Source organism: Tauraco erythrolophus, chromosome 7 (genome assembly GCF_009769465.1).
Source record: "Tauraco erythrolophus isolate bTauEry1 chromosome 7, bTauEry1.pri, whole genome shotgun sequence".
Classification (NCBI taxonomy): Eukaryota; Metazoa; Chordata; class Aves; order Musophagiformes; family Musophagidae; genus Tauraco; species Tauraco erythrolophus.
The window spans coordinates 3,409,388-3,429,844 of record NC_141471.1 but is presented as its reverse complement, the minus strand read 5'-3'; the positions used below and the strand labels follow the sequence as shown (position 1 = coordinate 3,429,844).

At 43.8% G+C, this 20,457-nt stretch overlaps 1 protein-coding gene across 1 annotated transcript in view; it reads left to right on the top strand.

Annotated features, from left to right (window-relative positions):
* LOC104371442 (vasoactive intestinal polypeptide receptor) overlaps positions 1–20,457 on the top strand; it is a 119,885-nt gene that overhangs the window by 40,073 nt on the left and 59,355 nt on the right. The window contains exon 2 of the mRNA XM_086614830.1: positions 1,625–1,721. Within this exon, the coding sequence (XP_086470956.1) occupies positions 1,625–1,721 (97 nt within the window). The remainder of the gene's footprint in view (positions 1–1,624; positions 1,722–20,457) is intronic.

Genomic DNA, 20,457 nt, shown 5'->3' with positions numbered 1-20,457 from the left:
CATCAAACAGTAGTTCCTTCAAAGGATTTTGGGCCTTCTGTCTCGCAAACTTGTCTGGCGAATGTATGGATAGAGAAATAGCTCACACATTTTGAAACGAGAGGTGAAAAGATCTTTTTATTTTTTTTTCTTTCTCTGCTTATTTCTGATAAAAATATATGCTTTTTCCAAAATCCAGCAAGCGTGAACACTGAATCAATGACTTCTTACCAGCAAAGGCTCATCCTCTTTTCTCAAATTCTGTCCCTGAAGCTCACCCGACTCCCGTTTTTTCTGGTATCACATTTAAAAGTGACGGTATAAATTGAAGCCGAGACTTCTGCTCTCTTCACATCCTTTGAAGGCTCCGGGGTGATCTTATAGCAGCTTTCCAGTACCTAAAGGGGGCCTACAGGAAAGCTGGAGAGGGACTTTTCACAAGGGTGTGTAGTGATAGGACAAGGGGCAAGGGATTTAAACTGAAAGATGGCAGATTTAGGTTAGATATAAGAAAGAAATTCTTTACATTGAGGGTGGTGAGGCACTGAAACAGGTTGCCCAGAGAAGTTGTGGATGCCCCATCCCTGGCAGTGTTCAAGGCCAGGTTGGATGGGGCTTTGGGCAACCTAGTGTAGAGGAGGGTGTCCCTGCCCATGGCAGGGGGGTTGGAACTAGATGATCTTTGATGTCCCTTCCAACCCAAACCATTCTATGATTCCCCTCTCACCTCTTTGCAGCTGAGTTTCTGATGCCATTTCCAATCTCTTTGACAGAGATGGGGTTTTGCGCAGCGCCGTGCGCAGTGGGACCTCTCTTTCTGCTCGCGATTGCCGTAGCGATGAAGCAAGGTGTTCCCTCCGAGCTGAGAGCGTGCTGGTGGCAAGGGGACACTGTGTTATGTGACCTGTTGTCCGGCTCCTGTTTCCTTTTTTGGAGTGCAAATTGTCTTTTGCACTTTTTGTAATTGAGACAGCTCATGAATTACATGTTGTAAGGAGTACGTGATTAATTAGCGATTAATTACCTGAACATTCATAGCCACTGTTGTGTTACAGACACAATATAATTAGGGCTGACTGAGGAGAAACCACTTGGGGGGAAAAAGTCTTGTCATTGGGAATTTCCTGCTTTTTAGCTCCTTGATCTCCTAATCTGCATCAGATTTCATTCTTATTTGATGGGGGGTTTGTTTTGCTTTGAATTAGCATGAGCCAGGAGGCAGGCCACGTGAGAACGGAGGGAATAAACCGTGTAAGCACAGATCCCACTGCTCTCGGCATGAATATTGAAACGGCCATCTTCCTGCCCTAGATAGCTGTTGGTGTTGGGTTAGTCAGGCAGGGTTCCTGGAGCAGAAAGAAGCAGAATTGCTCCTGATCATCAGAAAAAAATAGTTTTTTGGGTTTTTTTTGTTTTGTTTTGTTTTGTTGTTTGTTATTTTTTTTTAAGGAAGACACAGAGGGAAATACTGCTTTTTCAGCAGGCTCTGGGTTACACTCCCATCTCTCAAGCAAGCATAAAATAAGACTGGATGGATATCCCCATTGTGCGGTGACCCAGGAGAGCTCGGATGGCCACAAATCCCCAGGAATGCATCCCTCAGGATGGGTTTTGCTCACTCTCTTCTTCTCTGCCTTTTCTGCAGGCATCCAGCACACGTCCAGAGTGCAGCATCATGCTGGAAATTGAAGAGGAGCGCAGCCAGTGCTTGGCAGATCTTATTGGGGATAATCAGACTTCAGGTACGGAGCCATTCTCTTCACTCCTTGGTTTGCAAGCCAACGTCATCCAGCCTCACATCTGCCTTGCCCATGACATGTCTCATCCCTTCTGCTGCTGGAGCAGGGTGGTCACTCCAGATGATGTTGAGTTCTTACATTAGGAGGGAGAAAAATAGGTACTTCCAAAGTATGATTCAATCAACCAAGAGTTTGAATAGCTCGCTGGGGGTCACTTGCTGCCTCCCAGCTGGATAAGCCTAACTTAGGTGTCTCAGTGTGTTTAATCAGAGACCAACATCCATCTGTCTGAACTGGAAGTGCCTTAGCCAACCCTTTCCTGGAATCTGAAAGCCTGAAGTTCTCACAGGCCTTGGTTTGCTTCAAGGGAAGTCACGGTGACCTCTTTCCGTTGAACTGCTCTCCCATCCCATGCCAAAATTGCCCCCAATCCTGGTGACAAAGCAGAGGAAGGGTGTGCTCCAAAGCTGCAAAGTATCTATGAAGTTGGGCCAAACGGCCGAGATACTCTCGTTGTTCACGTGATGTGGAGCACACACCACATTGAGCAGTCCTCTGGAAGGGTCTCCAGTTCCCTTAACCCACTCTCTGCTTCAGTGATCAGGAGAGAAGGGCCAGGTCAATGACACCACCTTTGCTCTCCAGCATCCAAGGTGCCTCCAGCAGCAGTGGAGCTGTACCTTCCTCGAGGAGCTAACATGGCACGCCACAAATTGGGCATGTGGGCGTTCAGAGCAGGAGAGAGGCTGCAGGATGTAGCTGTGAGCGGCGGAGCTGCACACTAGCCTATGAGACAGCACAGGGGTGGGTGATGTTGAAAAGGTCTATGCTAACACAAGTCCCTAGTGGGCAGCCTGCAGAGAGCTTGGGAGATTTTGGCACAGCCACCAATACTCAGTCTTAAATCATAGAGATCAGTGTGGCAGAGAAAGAAAGCTTTTGGTTTTGGTGCTGCCCCATCCCATCCCATCAAAGCCCCAAGAGTTGAGGCTTTGAGTTGGACCTGTCCCCATCCAAGGACCTCTCTCAAGTTACAGGTTCTGGTTTTGTGAGCACAGGAAGTGTAGGGACCAGCAGTAGGTTGTCAGGCTCTGAAAACAAGGGATTCCATTGCTGGAGGATGGGATGGGAAGATGGGTATCCTGCTTGATATTTGCATCCCATCTCCTGGAAGAGGATGTCTTCTCATCCTCTTTCACTTGGCATTTCTTGCAGTTAGGCTACAGACTGACGGATTGTTCTGTACAGTGCTTATTAATGATAGAATAGCATCCTGGGAACAAACTGGTCCCTGGAGGAGCTTTACTGAATGCAAGGATGGCTTTTGGCCTCTGCTTTTATCTACTGAGATATGGTTTTCTTTGATTTGGAAACTATTTCAAGTGTCCCTGTACAGTTAAATGGAGCCGTTTGAAGAAATGTTCTCCTGGAATCCAGTGAAGGGAAAAGTCAGGGTAGTTAAAAACATTAATCTGAAAGCCAACTAAATGCTTCATTTAATTTTCATGGCTATTTAAAGAAATTCAATTAAATACAGTACATTCAAAATAGAAGAATAAATACTTGGAGTGTTAATTTTTTTTCTGCTTTTTTGAAATACTTTTTTGCATTGAAAAGTTTAATGCAAAACAGCTATGTTTTTTTTCTCTCTGCTGAATTAAACTTTGAAAATATTTTTCCCAATTCTGATGTGAAAACACACTCAGTTGTGTTGCAAGACTAGCAAGTATGTAAAAATCATTTGGAGTTTTTCATAATGGAGTACTGAAATATTTTACTGGGATAATTCTGTATTTCCACCCGTCACTGCTCATAGTCATTAAATAGAACTGATTCCAAAATTACAGTTGGGAGAGCTGTAATGTGTTTTTTTGTCCATGGAGACGGTACCTGCTACTCCTGAGTTAATGCCAGATGTCATTCGTGTATGTCTGCGTGCCCTGGGTAGAAATGATCATTGATGACATCAGCGCGCAACGGGTGTTTGTAGGGACATAGCATGTGTCCAACCAAATTTTACAATGCAAACTGTGTGGAAAGCAGTTGTCATCCATTTGCCCCAAAATGTCAGCAGGTATTTAAGAGCTTAGTCCCTGACTCTCCTCTGGACACTCACGGCTGCCCTTGCGATCGACAGAAAGAAACCAGCATCTCTAAAGCGTTGGCTCTCAAATGGGTGACTATGGATGAAGTATCTTATGGATAAGTCTGTTTTGAAAGCGGTGTGGACAGGTAGCTTCAAAGTGCCTAAATGGGATGTGTTTGTGCCCTTGGAGTGTTCAAGGCACAGCGTATGAGCACATGTACATCAAAAAAGATGTTTTTCTGGAGTGGGGCTCCATAACTCGATAAATGTAGCTGAGCATAGCCGCAAAAAAAAAAACAAACCAACAAAACACCTTTGAACTTTGACAGCTGGGAGTGAAGGGGAAGTTTGTTGGAGAAAAATCTTATGAAGGTGATGACACGAGATGCTGTGAAGATGATGAGTGTTTAATATGAGTGTTGCCGGAATGAAAAAATCCTAGTAAAACTCCCAAGAAAACTGTGATTTTAACATAGTTCAGTCCCCCAGAGAAGGAGAACGGAAAGCAATTCAGATTCCCTGCCAGCCGTAATGCAACACCTTGATTTATGGCCAGGGAAGCGTGTTGCCTTCCACCCATTCCACATCCTTTCAGCAAAAAGAAAATCACTTGAGGTTTAACAACCCATTTGTTATCCTTTCTAATTAAACGAGTGTAAATAAGGAAACACACCGCTTGGCTTTGGTACAGTCTGGAAATAAAGCTTTGTTTAGAAGCCATTATCAATTGTATTGATCAGAGGGGCTTAATCACAGCTGTAATTTGATGTGTCGTATAGATTAGTCACTTATTAAGAACACCTGATGGTAGCGCTGAGATTGATCACCGGCTCAGGGTGAGCAGGTAGATTTCCACGGATAAACAGTGACGCTTGTCTTAATGCTATTTTGTCTTTGGACACCCATTTCTTACCGTGAGTGTACATGCATGGGTGAAATCGATGCTTCCTTTTCAAATTAAACCTCTGTGCTTTCAGTGCTGGTAGTAGGTGCCAATTGCTGTTCCTGTGGTCCAGGAATCTCTGTTCCCTCTTAGAAGCGTGACTCAGTATCCATGAAGTTACTCACATTTAAGGACACTTTAGTAGGGACACAGGAGAGACACAGGGCTCACAAAAGCATGACCACCTCTGATGGGTGGAGGTTAGCTTTTCAGTGTGGGAAGGGCAGCTAGGGAGAAAAACAGCAGGGAAAACCAGTTTAAGCTGGCGGTGTGTACACAGGAGAATAAGATGGCTGTGAGATCAAAGTCTGGACTTTAAATGAAGTTTTGTATCAGAGGATACTGAACAGCCTTTCTGGAGGTCTGCAGGAAGGAGTGTTTTATTGACTTCCCAGGTTTTATTGACCCCAGTTTCCAAAAGGGTGTGTAGGATGCAGCACAGGACTGGATCTCATGAGCAGGGCTGCCCTTGCAGTCCCCTGCCCTGTTATCCTTTTACCTCCAGGCTGAAATAAGCAAAGAATGTAAAGTGACAATTGTGATTCAATACAGAAGTGGATTCTTTACCGTTAAACTCAAGACTAAGTAGACTGATACCGGTTTGTTTCACATGGGCAAATAGCTGTTGCATGGGAATGACTGTTGGTGAGGGCTTTCTTTCATTTGATTTTAGGTGGCTCTAATGTATTCTGGCCAAGTGTAGGCATCTCTTTTAGGGTGTAGTGAATCACGTTCAGATCATCTTGCTGGTTGACGAGATCTTCGTTTACTATGAGGGGATTTTTAGTGAGCAACTGAGCTGTGTTGGAAATAATCACACTTTGCAGATGATTCCTGTTCTGGTGTTCACTGGCTTGGAGGGGATTTGGCCAAATGAGGTGAAGTCCTGATTCCATCATTAAGAGTGATGAATCTGTTCATTCACCTACAGAATTGCATTTCAGGAAGCTACACTTTCACTTGAGTATTCATTAGATGAACTTCCAAACCTTTGGCCCCAAAGACTGCTTACAGTGTGATTTGAGACATTATTAAAAAAAGTCTTTTGAAAACCTGTTACTGTGCAAGTGGCAGGATTCTTCCCTGCCCAATGCAGGAGACGATGTACAACATGTCTTGTCTCAATCTTAGTGCAGGTTGTGTTCCTAAAGGACCTAAAATTCAACTCAGTGAGACTGCCTCCACCAGAAAGACATGCACCTATTGGAGCGAGTCCAGAGGAGGGCCATGAAGATGATCCGAGGGCTGGAGAACCTCTCCAATGAAGACAGGCTGAGAGAGTTTTGGTTGTTCAGCCTGGAGAAGAGAAGGCTTCAGAGAGACCTTCTAGCAGCCTTCCAGTACATAAAGGGGCTACAAGAAAGCTGGAGAGGGACTTTTTACAAGGGTGTGTAGTGATAGGACAAGGGGCAATGGATTTAAACTGAAAGAGGGGAGATTTTGATTAGATTTAAAGAAGAAATTCTTCACTCTGAGTGGTGAGGCACTGGAACAGGTTGCCCGGAGAAGTTGTGGCTGCCCCATCCCTGGAAGTGTTCAAGGCCAGGTTGGATGAGGCTTTGAGCAACCTGATCTAGCAGAAGGTGTCCCTGTCTATGACAGGGGGGTTGGAACTAGATGATCTCGAAGATCCCTTCCAACCCATACCATTCTCTGATTCTATGATTTCTATGAAGTGATACAGAAGGCTTTTTTCCTGGGTTTTCATATGTTGGAAAAGGAATTTGGTTATTCCTCCCCTTATTCCACAGCTAAGGAGAAAGTGCTGCTGGATTGCGTCACGCACAGATGTTCCTGGGTGCTGGACTAGTGAAATCTGTAGTTTTGTTGTGTGTGAGGTGTCTGGCTTTTCTTGCCAGAAATGGGCCATTCTCATGGCAGACATAGCTGGGATGCACTACATAAAATACAATGAATGACACAGATAACGTCTGCTTGTAATGATGTCATGCTAATGTGAATCACTAGCTGTAGATCCCTTAATTTCCCACCCTAAGCATGTTTTAATCCAACTCCATGGTAGTCTCACAGTTGGTCTTCCTGCAAACTTTGCCCTCCTTGGTATCGATAGATTATTGCAACCACAGCAGCACTGTTGGTGCAGTTAAGGCACTTGGCCTTGGTTTTCCTCCTTTAAAATAGAAATATTAATATTTTCCTATCTAGCAGGGGTAAGGACAAACAAATTGAAAAGTGTCCTGCTATTCTACAAGTGGGACTTCTAAAAGTGTAGGCAGCTACCATGTATCTGGGGAGAAATAACACCCCAAAAGAGAAAAGTAGTGTAATCCTGGTTAGTTACTTCTTCTCTTTCTCTACTTCTCTTCTCCCAAACGAATCTGTACGTAGTATCGTTCATCTGAGATGTACCTGAGATGGCTGTGGGCACAGACTTCTGCAGATGTTTTTCCAGCAGCTGCTTAGGGAGTTCCTTGGGAACACTCAAGTTACATCTAACATATACAAAGCCACAGTGCTCTGTCTGCCAGTACCAAGCAATGCAGTGCTGGGATGAAGATGGAGAGGCAGGAGCTAAAGTCCTGACAGTGCTCATCCAGAACAGCTGGGACATTTAGCCCAGCAGCATCTCGCTGCAGTTATACCACCAGTGACCCCACAGCTGGTAGCAGGTCAGGTTTGGAGGTTCAGCAGCAGCATTCAAAAGGTCATCCCAAATTTTCAGCAGCTGGCGCCTGTGGGAGTCCTGCAGCGTCGGTTCAGCCAAGTCAATTCCAGGATTTGAACGCGTTCAGGTGAGAATTGCTTTGGAGCTGCTGCCATAGCGGGCTGCGAGCTGCCCAGTAGCTGCTTGGACTGTCTTCTTTCCCTTCCTCTCTGGCTGTACAGGGCTGCTTCTCCAGCGGTATCTCCCACCACTGCAATGTAAAACAAATAAACAAGGCAATTCCACAGCCTGGGGCTCTCCAAGGCACTTAGTAGTTTTGGGAGCTTATAATAAATAGAGTTCCTCAGTCCTCTGCATTACTTTGACAGTGCTTACAAACATATTTCAAAAGTGAAGAATGCAATCCCAGCCCCACTGGAAACCAGGCTTTTACTCCAGAGACTTTTTTTCAGCCAGCACATCTGTATGCAATCCAGTGACTGCTGAGCTGATAATATGGTTAGCAGCAGGGGGGAAGCTCTCCTAGGGGTCAGGAGGAGAGGATGGCTGAAGGGGGTTTTGCCTTCCAGACTCACAGATGGTGGCAAATCTCTCTCTGTGAAGTGTGGCTGAGCTCCTACAGGCTTGCTGCAAGGCAGGTCTCACCACTGCATCGCTTCTTGCCGACTTCCACTTGCTCTTTTTTTTGTAATGATCCTGGAGCACAGGGCAGGGGGTTTGGTTTTGTTTTTAGGAAAACTTCACCTCTCTATGGCTATAGTTTACAAACAGTTCAGCTTAACCTGAAGCACTCAAATAAAATTTAAAAAAAAAAAAAAGTAACCCTCTCCTTTTTGTTAAAAAGCCAAGAAAAGCAATTAGGTCTAGGTCAGTTGGCTCAGCTCGTTGTCTGTTTATCCCATTATTGCTAATCAATTTGCTCTGCAATCAGATATTCTTTGAGAAGCAGGAGTGTCGTTTAGGGATTAGCAGTTGAACAAGGTACTGTGACTCGTGTTTGGGTGGGATGAGCAGCTCTGGAGACCGTGCTGCTGTGCTGGAAGGATGGAGTCATACAATAACAGCCTGCATGGAGAGTGGTGGGAATATCAGGCAGCACTTGGGCACAGGAATCCTGGCCCCATTTTGGAGTTTACTTTAACAGCGTGGAAGTTTGAGTATGAGGGAAAATAGTCAAGAACAGGGAGGGGAGACCTTTACACCACAGAAGACTTTTGACACCAGAGCCTGATGGTCTGAGCAAGTGGGATGAGGTTTTCTGCATTAATGTAGTTTTTTGGCTGAGTATCACAAAATCACGGAGATTGGCAGGGACCTCTTGATATCATCTAGTCCAAACCCCTGATTAAAGCACAGTCAACCAAATCAGGTTGCTCAGGGCCATGTCCAGTTGGGTTTTGAATATCTCCAGGGATAGAGACTTCCACAACCTCTCTAGACAACCTCATCCAGTGTTAAAGTATGTTAACAGGGGGGAAAAAAATCTAATGTTTAAATGGAATTTCCTGTTTTTCAGTTTGTCCCCATTGCCTCTCTGTTTTCTTTGCTTTCCCTTGAGTGCCGTTGGATATTTATACACATTGATAAGATCCCCCCTGAGCCCTCTCTTCTTTAGACTGAGCAATCCCAGCTTTCTCAGCCTTTCTTCATACCTGAGATGCTCCAGTCCCTTTATGTCCATGGATCTCGTGTACTGGGGAGCCCAGACCTGGACCCAGCACTCCAGATGAGTCTCACCAGTGCTGAGCAGAGGGGAAGGATGACCTCCCTTGGCCTGCGCTTCTCCTAATTCAGCCCAAGACAGCATTCACCTTTTTTTCTGGCAAGGGCACATTGCTTGCTCTTCTTCAACTTGGTATCCACCACGACCCCCAGGTCCTTCTCTGCAGAGCTGCTCTCCAGCCTGTACAGGTGCATGTCATTATTGCTTCCCAAGTGCAGGACTTCACGTTTCCTTTTGTTGAACTTCTGTCACTTAATTATTTTTCAGGACTTTTTGTTTTTCTCCAAAAGAGAAGACCTTCAGCTTGATTTGGATCCTAAATTCTTGAAGCTAAGTGCAAGTGAAACAAGCTCAGAACTTCATAGCTGGAGGCTGTCAGCATCTCACAGAGTCAGATCAACATTTTGTCTGTCTGTTCCTCACATTTCAGTAGTGTGGAGATAGCTGAGATGATTTTCTAAGGGTCAGTGAAAATTGCCAATAGCCATCAAGGAGCTGCTACAGTCGAGCTGCTTCTGATACCTCGAGTACTTCAGCACTGCACTTTATATTTACGATCTAGACCTGTCTGTCGTGCAAGCAGGATTTGAAATCCAATCAAAAAGTCAGAAACGTGGAAAACATGAAGGAAAACAGTGCCAATCCCCCTCCCAATGCCTGTTCATATCTGCTTAACTTGTACATGCCCCACACTGGTTGTGGGCAATAGAGCTGAGTCCTGCAAGCTCATCATCAGCATTGTCACATGCAAAGAAATCCAGGTGGGAAATGGTCCATGTTGTTTAAACTCCAAATACTGCTCTTACTGTTCCACAGGGCTGGAGCAGAGGCTGGCTTGAAAAGCCAAATTTGGAGCTTGGAGTTCTTTGTTAGTCTCCCTTGAAGAAGTCAAGGCGTGTTTGATGGGAGAAGAAGCAGTGAACATATGGAAATTAAAAGTCAAGCTGGAAAAACGTTAATGAAGTTTAAATTAGGAGTCTGTTTATTCATCACCATCTGTTTATAGTGCAGGAAGATAAGAAATAATTAATAGTTCCTTGCTTGCAAAAGTTCAAGTGAATTCTCACCTTCCAGTTGCATAAGACCTCCTGGGATAGATGATGTGTTGGTCGGATTTGTATGACAGTCTAGTTATCAGCAGCTCTCCAGCTGCTCCATCCCTAGAGCAGGCACTACGTGGCTGATGGCAGCTCAGGCACTCGAGGTAGTGCTCTCAGCAGGGTGGAGAAGGGGGTGGATGGACCACTCACCCCAGGCTGTGAAGATGCTGTGTCAGGGTGGTGGTGCATCCCTGAGACCCGCCAAGTGCTCATGTGGGTGCTCCTTACACCTTCACATAGAAGCATAGAGTAATTAGGATTGGAAGGGACCTCAAAGATCATCTAGTTCCATGAGGATGGGTGGCTTTGTTAGCAAAAGGCCACTGGTTTAAACTCAGTAGTGGAGGGAGCATTCGGATGAGCCACTGAACTGGCAGATTCGAAGGGTGGTAGCTTCCAGGGGAAATATACATCTTGGCAGGCGTGCAAGGGTAACTGCGTAATAAAGTAAGGTGGCACTGGTGCAGCAAGAGGACATACCTGTCCCCAGGCTAAGAAGGTCTGCAGAGAGGCTTTGCTTGCAGGTGAAGCAGGCAAGTTTGTCCCCATGGTTCAGAGCAGTCAAAGAAAAAAGTCAAGAAATAGAGGCAGACCTTCCGACAAGGGTTGACTCATGAGCCCTTAGCCACACATCAAAGTTCTTAACAGATGCTTTTGGGTAATCCATGTGGCCTCCAGTTGTCATTTCAGAATTGTATAGGGCTGTCATAAGTCTTGTACCATATCCACCAGCCCCTACAAAAATCTCATATATCCTGGGACATGGGGAATGGCATTAAATGACTACTGCTGGTCAGCTAAATCAAGCCCTGAGGATCTAGTCAACATATTCAATGAAGCCTGGAGAATAATTTAGTTTAGTCTAAAATAGATCGCTACATTTGATCTTAATAATCTCTTTAAAGGCAAAGAAACCTGCAGGACTTCTTTCCATGTTGTCTTTCCTTAGTTTTTCGTTTACTGTACTTAATTATTCCAGACCAGGCAAAAGGCCTCTTGGTTTCAGCCTTTCTCTGACCGGCAGCATTGGGCAACTTCCAGATATGACGTCAGTTATCTCCATTCCTGGGCAATGTAGCCTCTCCTACAGCAGCAGAAAATTCAGCCATGTGACATCAAGACCTTAAACCCCAGACTCTCATTTATCTCTCTTAGAGCATCAGTTCCAGAGTCAAGGTGCCTTTTATTTAACAGAAATTTTTCTTCCAGTTCTTGAGACAGGCCACTGCATGATACCTCCAAATGATGTTCCTTCATTAACGCTTTCCTCATCTGCTCTGGGAATCTTCCCAGCCACCAGCACTTCATGCTGCAGGTCTTATAGAGGTCAAACCTGCTTTCTGGAAATTCAAAAGAAAGAAATCTGCCCTCTATTTTTCATGCTAGGAAAGCTGGTATCTGAAATATAAGAAGGAAGCACATGATACTGTGGTGGTAAATCCAGCTTCAACCCTTAGATGCGAGCAACCCTCAGACTTTTGTGTTGGCTGCTTTGATCCAGTCTGAAGCTCTGATGGCCATTCTTCCAGGCCATGAGTCTCTTTCTGACGAAATAACACCCAAAAATGTTTTCCCTACAAAGCTGTTGTTTGGCTGTCCGTCCTTGCTTGGTAACCCACTGCTCAAGGAGGGTGCACCTCTCCACCGAGGACAGCTGACTCCCAGTTGAATAGTGATAACTCCTCAGTTGCTCATCGCTGCCTGAGCCTACTCCATCACCTGAAGTCTAGACACCTACCAGTGACAGGATGGAATTCAAACACAGATCTACCCAGCACCTCATTGTTCTTCCCTGTAGAGCTAAGAGCTGATTTTGACCTCACCTTTCTACAGACACAATCATGAGATAAGACGTTTCAACATCTGCTTTCTGCCTTGATACGCTGTAGGGGTGGAGGCTTTGCTTTTGCTTTGCCTGTTGCTGACATGTCCTGGCTGCAAGCTTTCTGAAAAAACACCCAGTGTTTGTTTGACTTGGGAACAGCTGTCCTGTGGCTTGTCGGGATTAACAGCCATTTAGTGGCTGTAAGTCTTGTACTGAAAAAGGCATTTTGGTTTGGAGAATGTGTAACGTTTTTAAATGCCATCAGACTTTTTGGTTATTTTTTTTTTTAGTGTGGGATAATATATAAATGCACACAGCCTTAGTTATGCAAAGGTTATAAAAATAAGGAGAAAATCCTATTGCTACAGACCACTGGAAAGCAAATTCAAAACATTTTCAAAGCTCTGGATAATTGCTCAGATGAAATCCATCTATGCAGAGCTTTTGTTTCTGACAACGGCTTGTACTTGTTCCCCTCACATCCTATCAGATTTCTGGTTAAGAAATCTCTCCTTCCTCAACTTTTGTATTTTTCTTTTCCTGCTGACTGTATCAGAGCACTTTCATGATGGTATCCACCCTTTTTACATCAGATAAGCACTTTCGAAAATGTTGTGTGTGCCATAACTTATGTCAAAGACCCTTTACAGTATGAGGCCAAGATGCAAAACTTGCTGCAGCCAGTGGAGATTTTTCCACTGATTTTACTATGCACTGGACTTTCTGTAATCTAGGTGCCTTTATTTCTTGATTTCCAGACCTTTTAACGTAAGAAAGTGACATTGTGGAAAACATGAGAAGCTGAGGTCAGAAGTACCACGCTAAGTAGGGTTTCTATTATGGAAAGCTTTTACATTATCGGTGTCTCACAAATTTAGCTTTTCTTTTTCCTTGCCTTCTAACCATTAAATACACCTCCATGTGAAATCAAAGTTTTCTGGTCCCTCTCGTCCCTTCCTACAGAGCTAAGATACGGGGCTTCCACACAACCTTTCCTGCTTCTGCAGATCTCCCTGTGTATTTACGGGCAAGAAGCACATTTCCAGTACAAACTTCAGCACATTTAATAAGAAAGAGCCAGTTCGTGAAGATTTTATGTGGTGAAGCTCTCCTCAGCTTTGTGTAAGGACTGCAGTATCTTTCTAGTAGCAGGACAGGCAGTCTGTGTCTTACAGTTTGTAGAGGAAGCTTCCATTTTACCCTTCCTTTTTTCAGTGGGAAGTCATATCTTAGTCCAATATTTACTGTGAAGAAGAGCAACACAGCATTGGCTCAAAATCTCCATTGCAAAGCACATGGTTTGGTCTTGAAGGTACAGGATGATCCTTTAAAGTAGCAACAGGGTAAGGTTCCTCTTAATCATGCCATAATTGCTATAGGAGAGACCTCTCCACAGCTTATTCCAGATTGGTAAGCCATCAGCACATTGCCAAGGGGGCCTGTCACTTGCCTGTTTGCTTTTGATGAGCAAATCAAGCTGAGTTGGTCAGTAGGAGGGTTTGCCCTTCGTTAGAGTGGCCAGGTCTCCTGAGCTCTCATCTTGATCCTACCAGTCAAGTTGCCATATGCACATTTAAGCAAGTCAAGGGATTCATGCAGATTGGACTAAATATTGGAAAGTTAAAGAAAAGTCTCCTGACTCTCGCAGCACTTGAACCATCAGTGAGCGCTTCAGGACTCATGTCCTGTCCTTGCTTGGCCTGTTTTATTAGGAAGACCCACAAAATCTCTAATGGTTTCCTCCTCACAACATCCCTGTCTCCTTCTGGTAGGCAAGACAGTGAGGTATGGAAGAGCTACAACCAGGGTGAGTCCCATTTTAGATCTTACATTAGCAGGGCAGTCACTCTTCCCTTCCCAACAGTTAAAAAACCATTGCTGGTGGTTGAGCCTAGTCATCTTCACTATGACTTGCTGTCTGGAGGTGCCAACATGGGAAAAACCGTATAGGAAGAGTATGTACCTAAGTTCAAAGTCTGGTTCTGTGTAAATCATAGAATGGTTAGGATTGGAAGGGACCTTCAAGATCATCTAGTTCCAACACCCCTGCCGTGGGCAGAGACACCTTCTCCTAGATCAGGATGCTCAAAGCCTCATCCAGCGTGGCCTTGAACACTTTCAGTGATGGGACATACACAGCTTCTCTGGGCAACCTGTCCAGTGCTTTGCCACTCTCACAGTGGAGTATTTCTTTTCTTAGATCTAATAAAAATCTCCCTTCTTTCAGTTTAAAGCCATTACCCCCTGTCCTATCACTCCATGTCCTTGTAAAAAGTCCAGTTCTCTACAACTGCTAGAAGAGCAGGGGAACTTGAACGAGGAATGAGGAAGCCCTGAAATAATCCTTTAAGCATGCTCCATGTCAGAACACTAGAGATCTATCTCTTGTTTAGATGCTGGTAAGGAGATAAGTTATGTTTTTGACAACCCGCTTTGTAAATCTTTTGTCTTGAATCTTGGATCTTTTGTTTCAGTTTACATTTTCTGGAATTAGGCAGAAGGGCTCAGCTCACAAATTGGCTTTATAAAGAAAATGATGTGGAGGGATGAAAAAAGTCAATTGTTTATTTAGTTTGTTGGTTAAAGAAAGGCTGAAGGATTAGAAACTTGGTTTTTTTTAACTTGTTTCCTAGTAGATGTTGATGATGGAAAAACTCATAGGATTTTCATGCTTAAAAATAATCCTCCAGAAATAGTCTCTGGTGATTTCTTTCACACTATTTAGAATGACTCAGTCTGGGGGCTTAAGGTGAAGTTTCCTTCAAAATTCTTTGAGTCAAATATCTACAAACATTTAGGAAGAAAGATATCTTTTAACATTTCCTGATGAATGCTCGGACAACTTCTACTGGAAGCCACCTCAGAAGTGCAAACCAGTTTTTATAGCAAGTACCGGTGTTCTTGGTACTCTCCAGCTTGTGCAGAGAGTGGGAAAAATGAAATCAATACCTCTGTCTTGCCACAGATACTGAGACAAAGTCCAAGGTAAAACCTTTTCACTTTCCCTCGATCTGGGCATCCTTTCTGCTTTCTGTGGTTGCCCAAGTCCATTTTCTGCTGAACTGAGACTGCAAATCCCTCACCGAGGGATGAAAAAGGAGCATCAGGGTGCCACGAAGAGCACATCAGTGGTGGGAAGAAAACGCTATGGTTTCAGGGTTTTGCATGCCCTGCCAGGATTGTGGTTTCCCTTCAGTTAAGTGGTTTCTCTGTCACATCCTGCCTACAGTGCTGGGGTGACAGCAGGCAGCATGACAGGCAAAAAAAAAAATACCCAAATTAAATGTAAAGCTGTGGAAAGTTGAGAGAGGAGCTCTGAGGGGCTGGGTTTGCTTCGGAGTGGATTGTCAGTGGTGGCAAAAATAAAAAGGTGGTGAGATAGATGGAGCTGGGGGTGGAGAGATGCCCGCAGGATGCTTGAATGTATGAGTGGGGCTGGGGGGGAGCAGGGCACAGCAGTGAATAGGGGAGGAAAAGCATTGAATTTTGTAGGGAAGGGTGGGACGATACGTTTAGTGAAGCCTTGGAGCCAAGTTAGCCCTGGTCAAACCCAACCTGGCAGAGAAAAAGAAGATAAAACTCTATTCTGCAACTCCAGAGCAGGGCAGGGTGGAGTAGAATTAAAAATCCAAAAGGTACAAGGGAGAAATAATGGGGAACTGCTTCCGTGCTAGAAGCAGCTAAATAGGCAAGGACTTCAGCTTGAAAAAGAGATGCCCAAGGAGGGATATGAAAGAGGATTTTATGTTTTTTTTCTCCCCAGGGAAAGGGACATTGTGATTAAATTATGAATATTTCTGTCTTTGTAAAAGAACCAGGCAATTCCTAATGAAACCAGCAATGAGCAAGTTCAAAGGGAATTCAGGAAAGGATGTATTTTTTCTTCCAGTTTCTTTCAGTGGACACTTCAACTGTGCAAGTCTTTGGCCCAGGAGGTTGTGAATTTTAAAAATTTCCATGGGTTCAGAAGGAAAATCAAACTGCATTTAATATAAAAGATTTCTGGAAGAAAAAAAAAATCTATCTTAGATGTTTTGGGCTTTTTTTTTATTACATACAACTTTTAAGATTTAAATGGAAGATTATCCCTGATTTAGGAAGTCTTTGCTATCGGAGTCTGGGGCAGTAGTAGTAACCTGAGGCTCATGATGGGGTTTCTTGTCTTCTACTGTGACTGAATTCAAGCTGCCTGTCTGGGACTGAGTTAGATTGTTGCAGGGACCATCTTTTGGGGTCTGTTATCTTCAGTCAGGCTCAACTGGGACAAAAAGATTGTGATGTAATGATAATTGGTTGTAATGAGACCAAACTGGGCAAACCACAGGTGAGCACCTAGGTTGCACTTCTGCATGAACTTGTCGGTGGGAGAATAAATGTCACCCAATAGCTCTTTACAGTCCTAACTCCAGAGAGGTTGGAAGCTGCCTGCTGATATCAAATTGGAGAGAAAATGGGTTTCCATTGCCAGCACAACAGCCTGTGATGGCATCTAGTGATATCTTTACCTTGCTGTTATCTACCCATGGGTGGTGAGAGTCATGCAGAGATCCTGAGGTACCCCAGACATCAAATGGGTATCTTTGCATCTGAACGTGGATTCAAAGAGCAAAAGTCTTGTGTGTGAATGTGCTTCAGAAGAGACCAGGAGTGACCTCATTCATTAGGGAGAATTTGGTACGAATGAGAGATGTGTTGAAAGGGTTTTTTTTCTGAATTGGGAGTTCACCTGGGTTAAGAGAGTCCTTGGCACCAGCCTACTGCCATTCATTTCTTTCCTCAGACAAACCTGGTCACGTCTCAGAGCTATGCCAGAGCTCTGGGAGTCAGGTTTATTCATGAAGGAAAATTATTTTCTGCTGCTTCCTAGATAAGCTTTGACCGTATATTTGCTGTAAGAATAGATATGACTCAAATAAATGTTTTTTGCTTTCTAGTTTACTGGTTCTGGAAACCACTATATACCTGTGCCTCATGACAATTGACCTGTTTTCTGTTTATTAACCTTTTAAAGGGAGAGGAAATGAGGGCCTGAGCTTCGATTCACATTTAGTGGAGACAGTGGAAAAGGTTACCACCTTCTGCAGCTCTGCTGGGGGTTCCTGACCCCCTACAGCCAGGACTGCGTCAGTGGTCTTCAGCCACCTCTTCTGAGTCAGAACCTCTTAGAGGAGGGGTCTCCAAAGCCCAGCTGAGCCTGATGCAGCCCTTGGCTTGCACTTTGGGCATTTGGCTTGCAAAGAAGGAGGCTGAGCTGCTGGATTTAAAGATCTGAGCTCCAGCGTGTGGCCGACAGCCTCCAGCCCATTCCTTGAGCAAGACTTCAGGAGCCGGCTTCAAGAGGGAGAGAGATGGCTGCTAGTAATTACACTAATTGCGTGGCTTAGAGTGCAATGATGAGCAGTTTGATCTGCTTATCTGAATGAAGGTTAAAAGGCAGCTTCGTTAGAGTCGTGAAGGGTTTCTCCCTGCAGCCCTCCAGAAGAAGATATTTGTCTCCAGAGAGCACTTCATGGTCTACCAGGCAACAGCAGGACAAAGCTGAGTGTCTGGAAGTCACAGCTGAAATAATTGAAATGGAAAAGACTCTCTTTTATATATATTTTTATATATATATATTTATAATGACAAGAGTTTAAAAAGCATACCTGATTACCCAGGGATGTTGTAAATGCTATTGTGTGGAAAAAGTCACAGGTGTTTTTTTTTTTTTTACACTGCTTCTGCAGACTCACTTGTGATCCTTTCCAAAGCAAAGCACAGCCCTCGGCAGTGTGTATTCCTTGGCTTCCAGTAACAAGCAAATGAGCAGAGCAGTTCTGATTGAAGTGTAGTGGAAGGGTAGGTGTATTCATGGCTCATTTGCACCTTCTGCCTTGGGTAAGGATTGATAAATACCTTTACATCCTTCTTGCAGATAGTGAGTGCAAGGGAGAAGACAGCATTTATAATTAATTAATGGAGAAGCACCTAGCAATCATCAAACATGATTTGATCAGGCAAAACAAATTGTCATCTTTATTACATTCATGAATGCCAAGTGATGCCACAGGGAAGAGAGGGATTTCCATTTTCCAAGGTACATTGCAGTTGCTTCTACCCTCAAATAGTTTTCTTAGGTATTCGTCTGTCACGCTGACATGACTGAATATTGCCTGCCAACCCTCCAGTCCCAGCAGTTTGCCAGGGTAAGGTCTATCAGTTTTGGAGAGAAGGAAAACCATTTTCTGGAAGGCTGTTTGATAAAGTTTGGATGATAAGGTTTGGATGGACAGGCACATTTTGCCTGATGTTGTAACGAGGTGACTACATGGTGAGCTACCAGCGTTGGACTGCAAATGCAAAGCATCTTGCAGGTATCAATCTGTCTATTGTTCCAATTCATTAAACTTGAGTTACTCATGCGGGCCCTCTTCTAGTCATTGGAGAGAAAAGAACACCTCCAAAGAACGATTCATCTTCTGAACTTTAGATAACCATCCTACAGTGACATGAACTGCCAACCAGAGTTGTGGCTTCCATTGACTTCTTTAAATTTATACATCTGACTTTTAGACGCATAAATTTAGGGATATGAATCCCACTTTTAAAACCTGGACCCTTCCAGGCAGCTGCACAAATATTGTCAGCACATTTGGGATGGGGGCAATAAGGAAGAAGGGTGTTGGAAGAGCTAATAAGCAAATATGAAAGGTCTTTACGGAGGCAATAATTTTTAAAGATCCACCTTGTGCGTCTTGCAAGACCAATGTTGTGTGTCTTCACTTTAATTTAACCAGAGAGAGCTTTTATCACAAAAGTGAACATCTAAAAGCTTTTTTCATGCATCACAGGTGGTGGTGAAAAACGCTGACACAGGAAAAGATACAGATCACAAAAATTCTTCAGAGTGTGTAATTCAGAACATTTAAAAAGCCGTCTGATATTAACACCTTGTACTTTATTTTGCATTATAACCTGTCCTGAGGTATTTGGTGCATTCTAATTTATTGAGGTTGAGGGAGGAAAAGATTGTAGAACATGAAAGATCCTGTCAGGAAATCATCTATTTTCCATGAGCAGAATATCTAATATCTTAATACCTTTGGAGCTGCTGGCTGTTTGGTGGCAGATAAGTATGACACTGTGGAAACTGAGCTTTGCACCTGATACTAGAAACCTGAAAACTGAATTTTAATGAATACTACAGAAGAACATGCACGAAGAAGATACTGTCAGTTACTCAGGCTCTGATAAATTCACCTCGAGACTTCATTTGAAAAGTTCTGTTTGCTCATGAAAGAAGGAAGGCAAAACCCGTAAAATAACTTTGAAAGAGAGCTGAGGGTTCTTTTTCAGCTTCAAAGCATTTGTGTGTGCTCTCTTTATTGATCTGAGACAGCATGCTGCCTCAGCCTGAGCAGACTGATGATGACACTGGCCTTTTTCTTAGCTCAAGTAGTTAAAAGATGATTTCAAGGAGGCATTTCAGATCAGGATATAATTACCAAGAAATGCAGCTTGACAGTGGTTTTCATAGTTCCTTTCACTTGCACGTGAGAAGTATTTTCTCAAAGCTTTCTTCTTCATATTCTACTTTTCTCTTGTTAGGCTGTTGACCTTAAGAGCAACACGTTAGTCACATTTTGGGGAAGTGTTGCAATCTAATGGGGCTTGACAAATAGCCAAGAGCAGAGGTGCTATGAAAAAAAGGGAGGTCTCTTGACAACCCATCTATCTCACCCAGGGAGCAATTGAAGTGCCTGTCTGTTGGAAATGTAAAGGGAAAAAAATGTGTTTTCAAAATTCTAGTAAGAACTGTAATATATGTAATGTATTGAGGCAAAAACACGTCTGATTTTTTTTTTTTTTAAATTCAGGTCTGCCTGCTCCTTTTGGCTGCGGTGCTAATGTTACATTATTCAACAGTGCAGCGTGTGTGTGATATCATTAATGTCTTTTGAGAAAGCAGAAATGAAAAGACAAAATCAGAACAACGTATTATAACTCTGTCGGAAGGACATGCGATTTTTTTCCTCCCAAGAGGTTTTTATTCTATCCAGAAAATCTTCACAAGTGCTTAATTTTAACAAAATCCTATGTTTTCTCCCTGAAGTTAGCTCCATTGGTTATACCCTCATTCCTAGCTTGGATAGCTGGGAGTGTACCACCTTGCACCACCCTTCCATAGAGAGCATCTCTTGGTGACAGCGCTGCCCCTCCTCAGCCTCCAGCACTGTTTTGTACCTTCTCCCTTTTTAAGGAGAAAAACTGCTTCTTGAGAAGGAATTTGGCTCCTGATCCCTTGATTGCCCTCTGTATCCCGTTCCTGCTGAGCGCATCCCCTGCACAATCATCTCGTTTCAAGGGGAAGAAAAAGCTGGTGACAGAAGTTTGGACGAAGGAGAAAATGGCTCACACGTTCAGACCAGGTGTTTTAATGCAACAGGGAGAGATGAG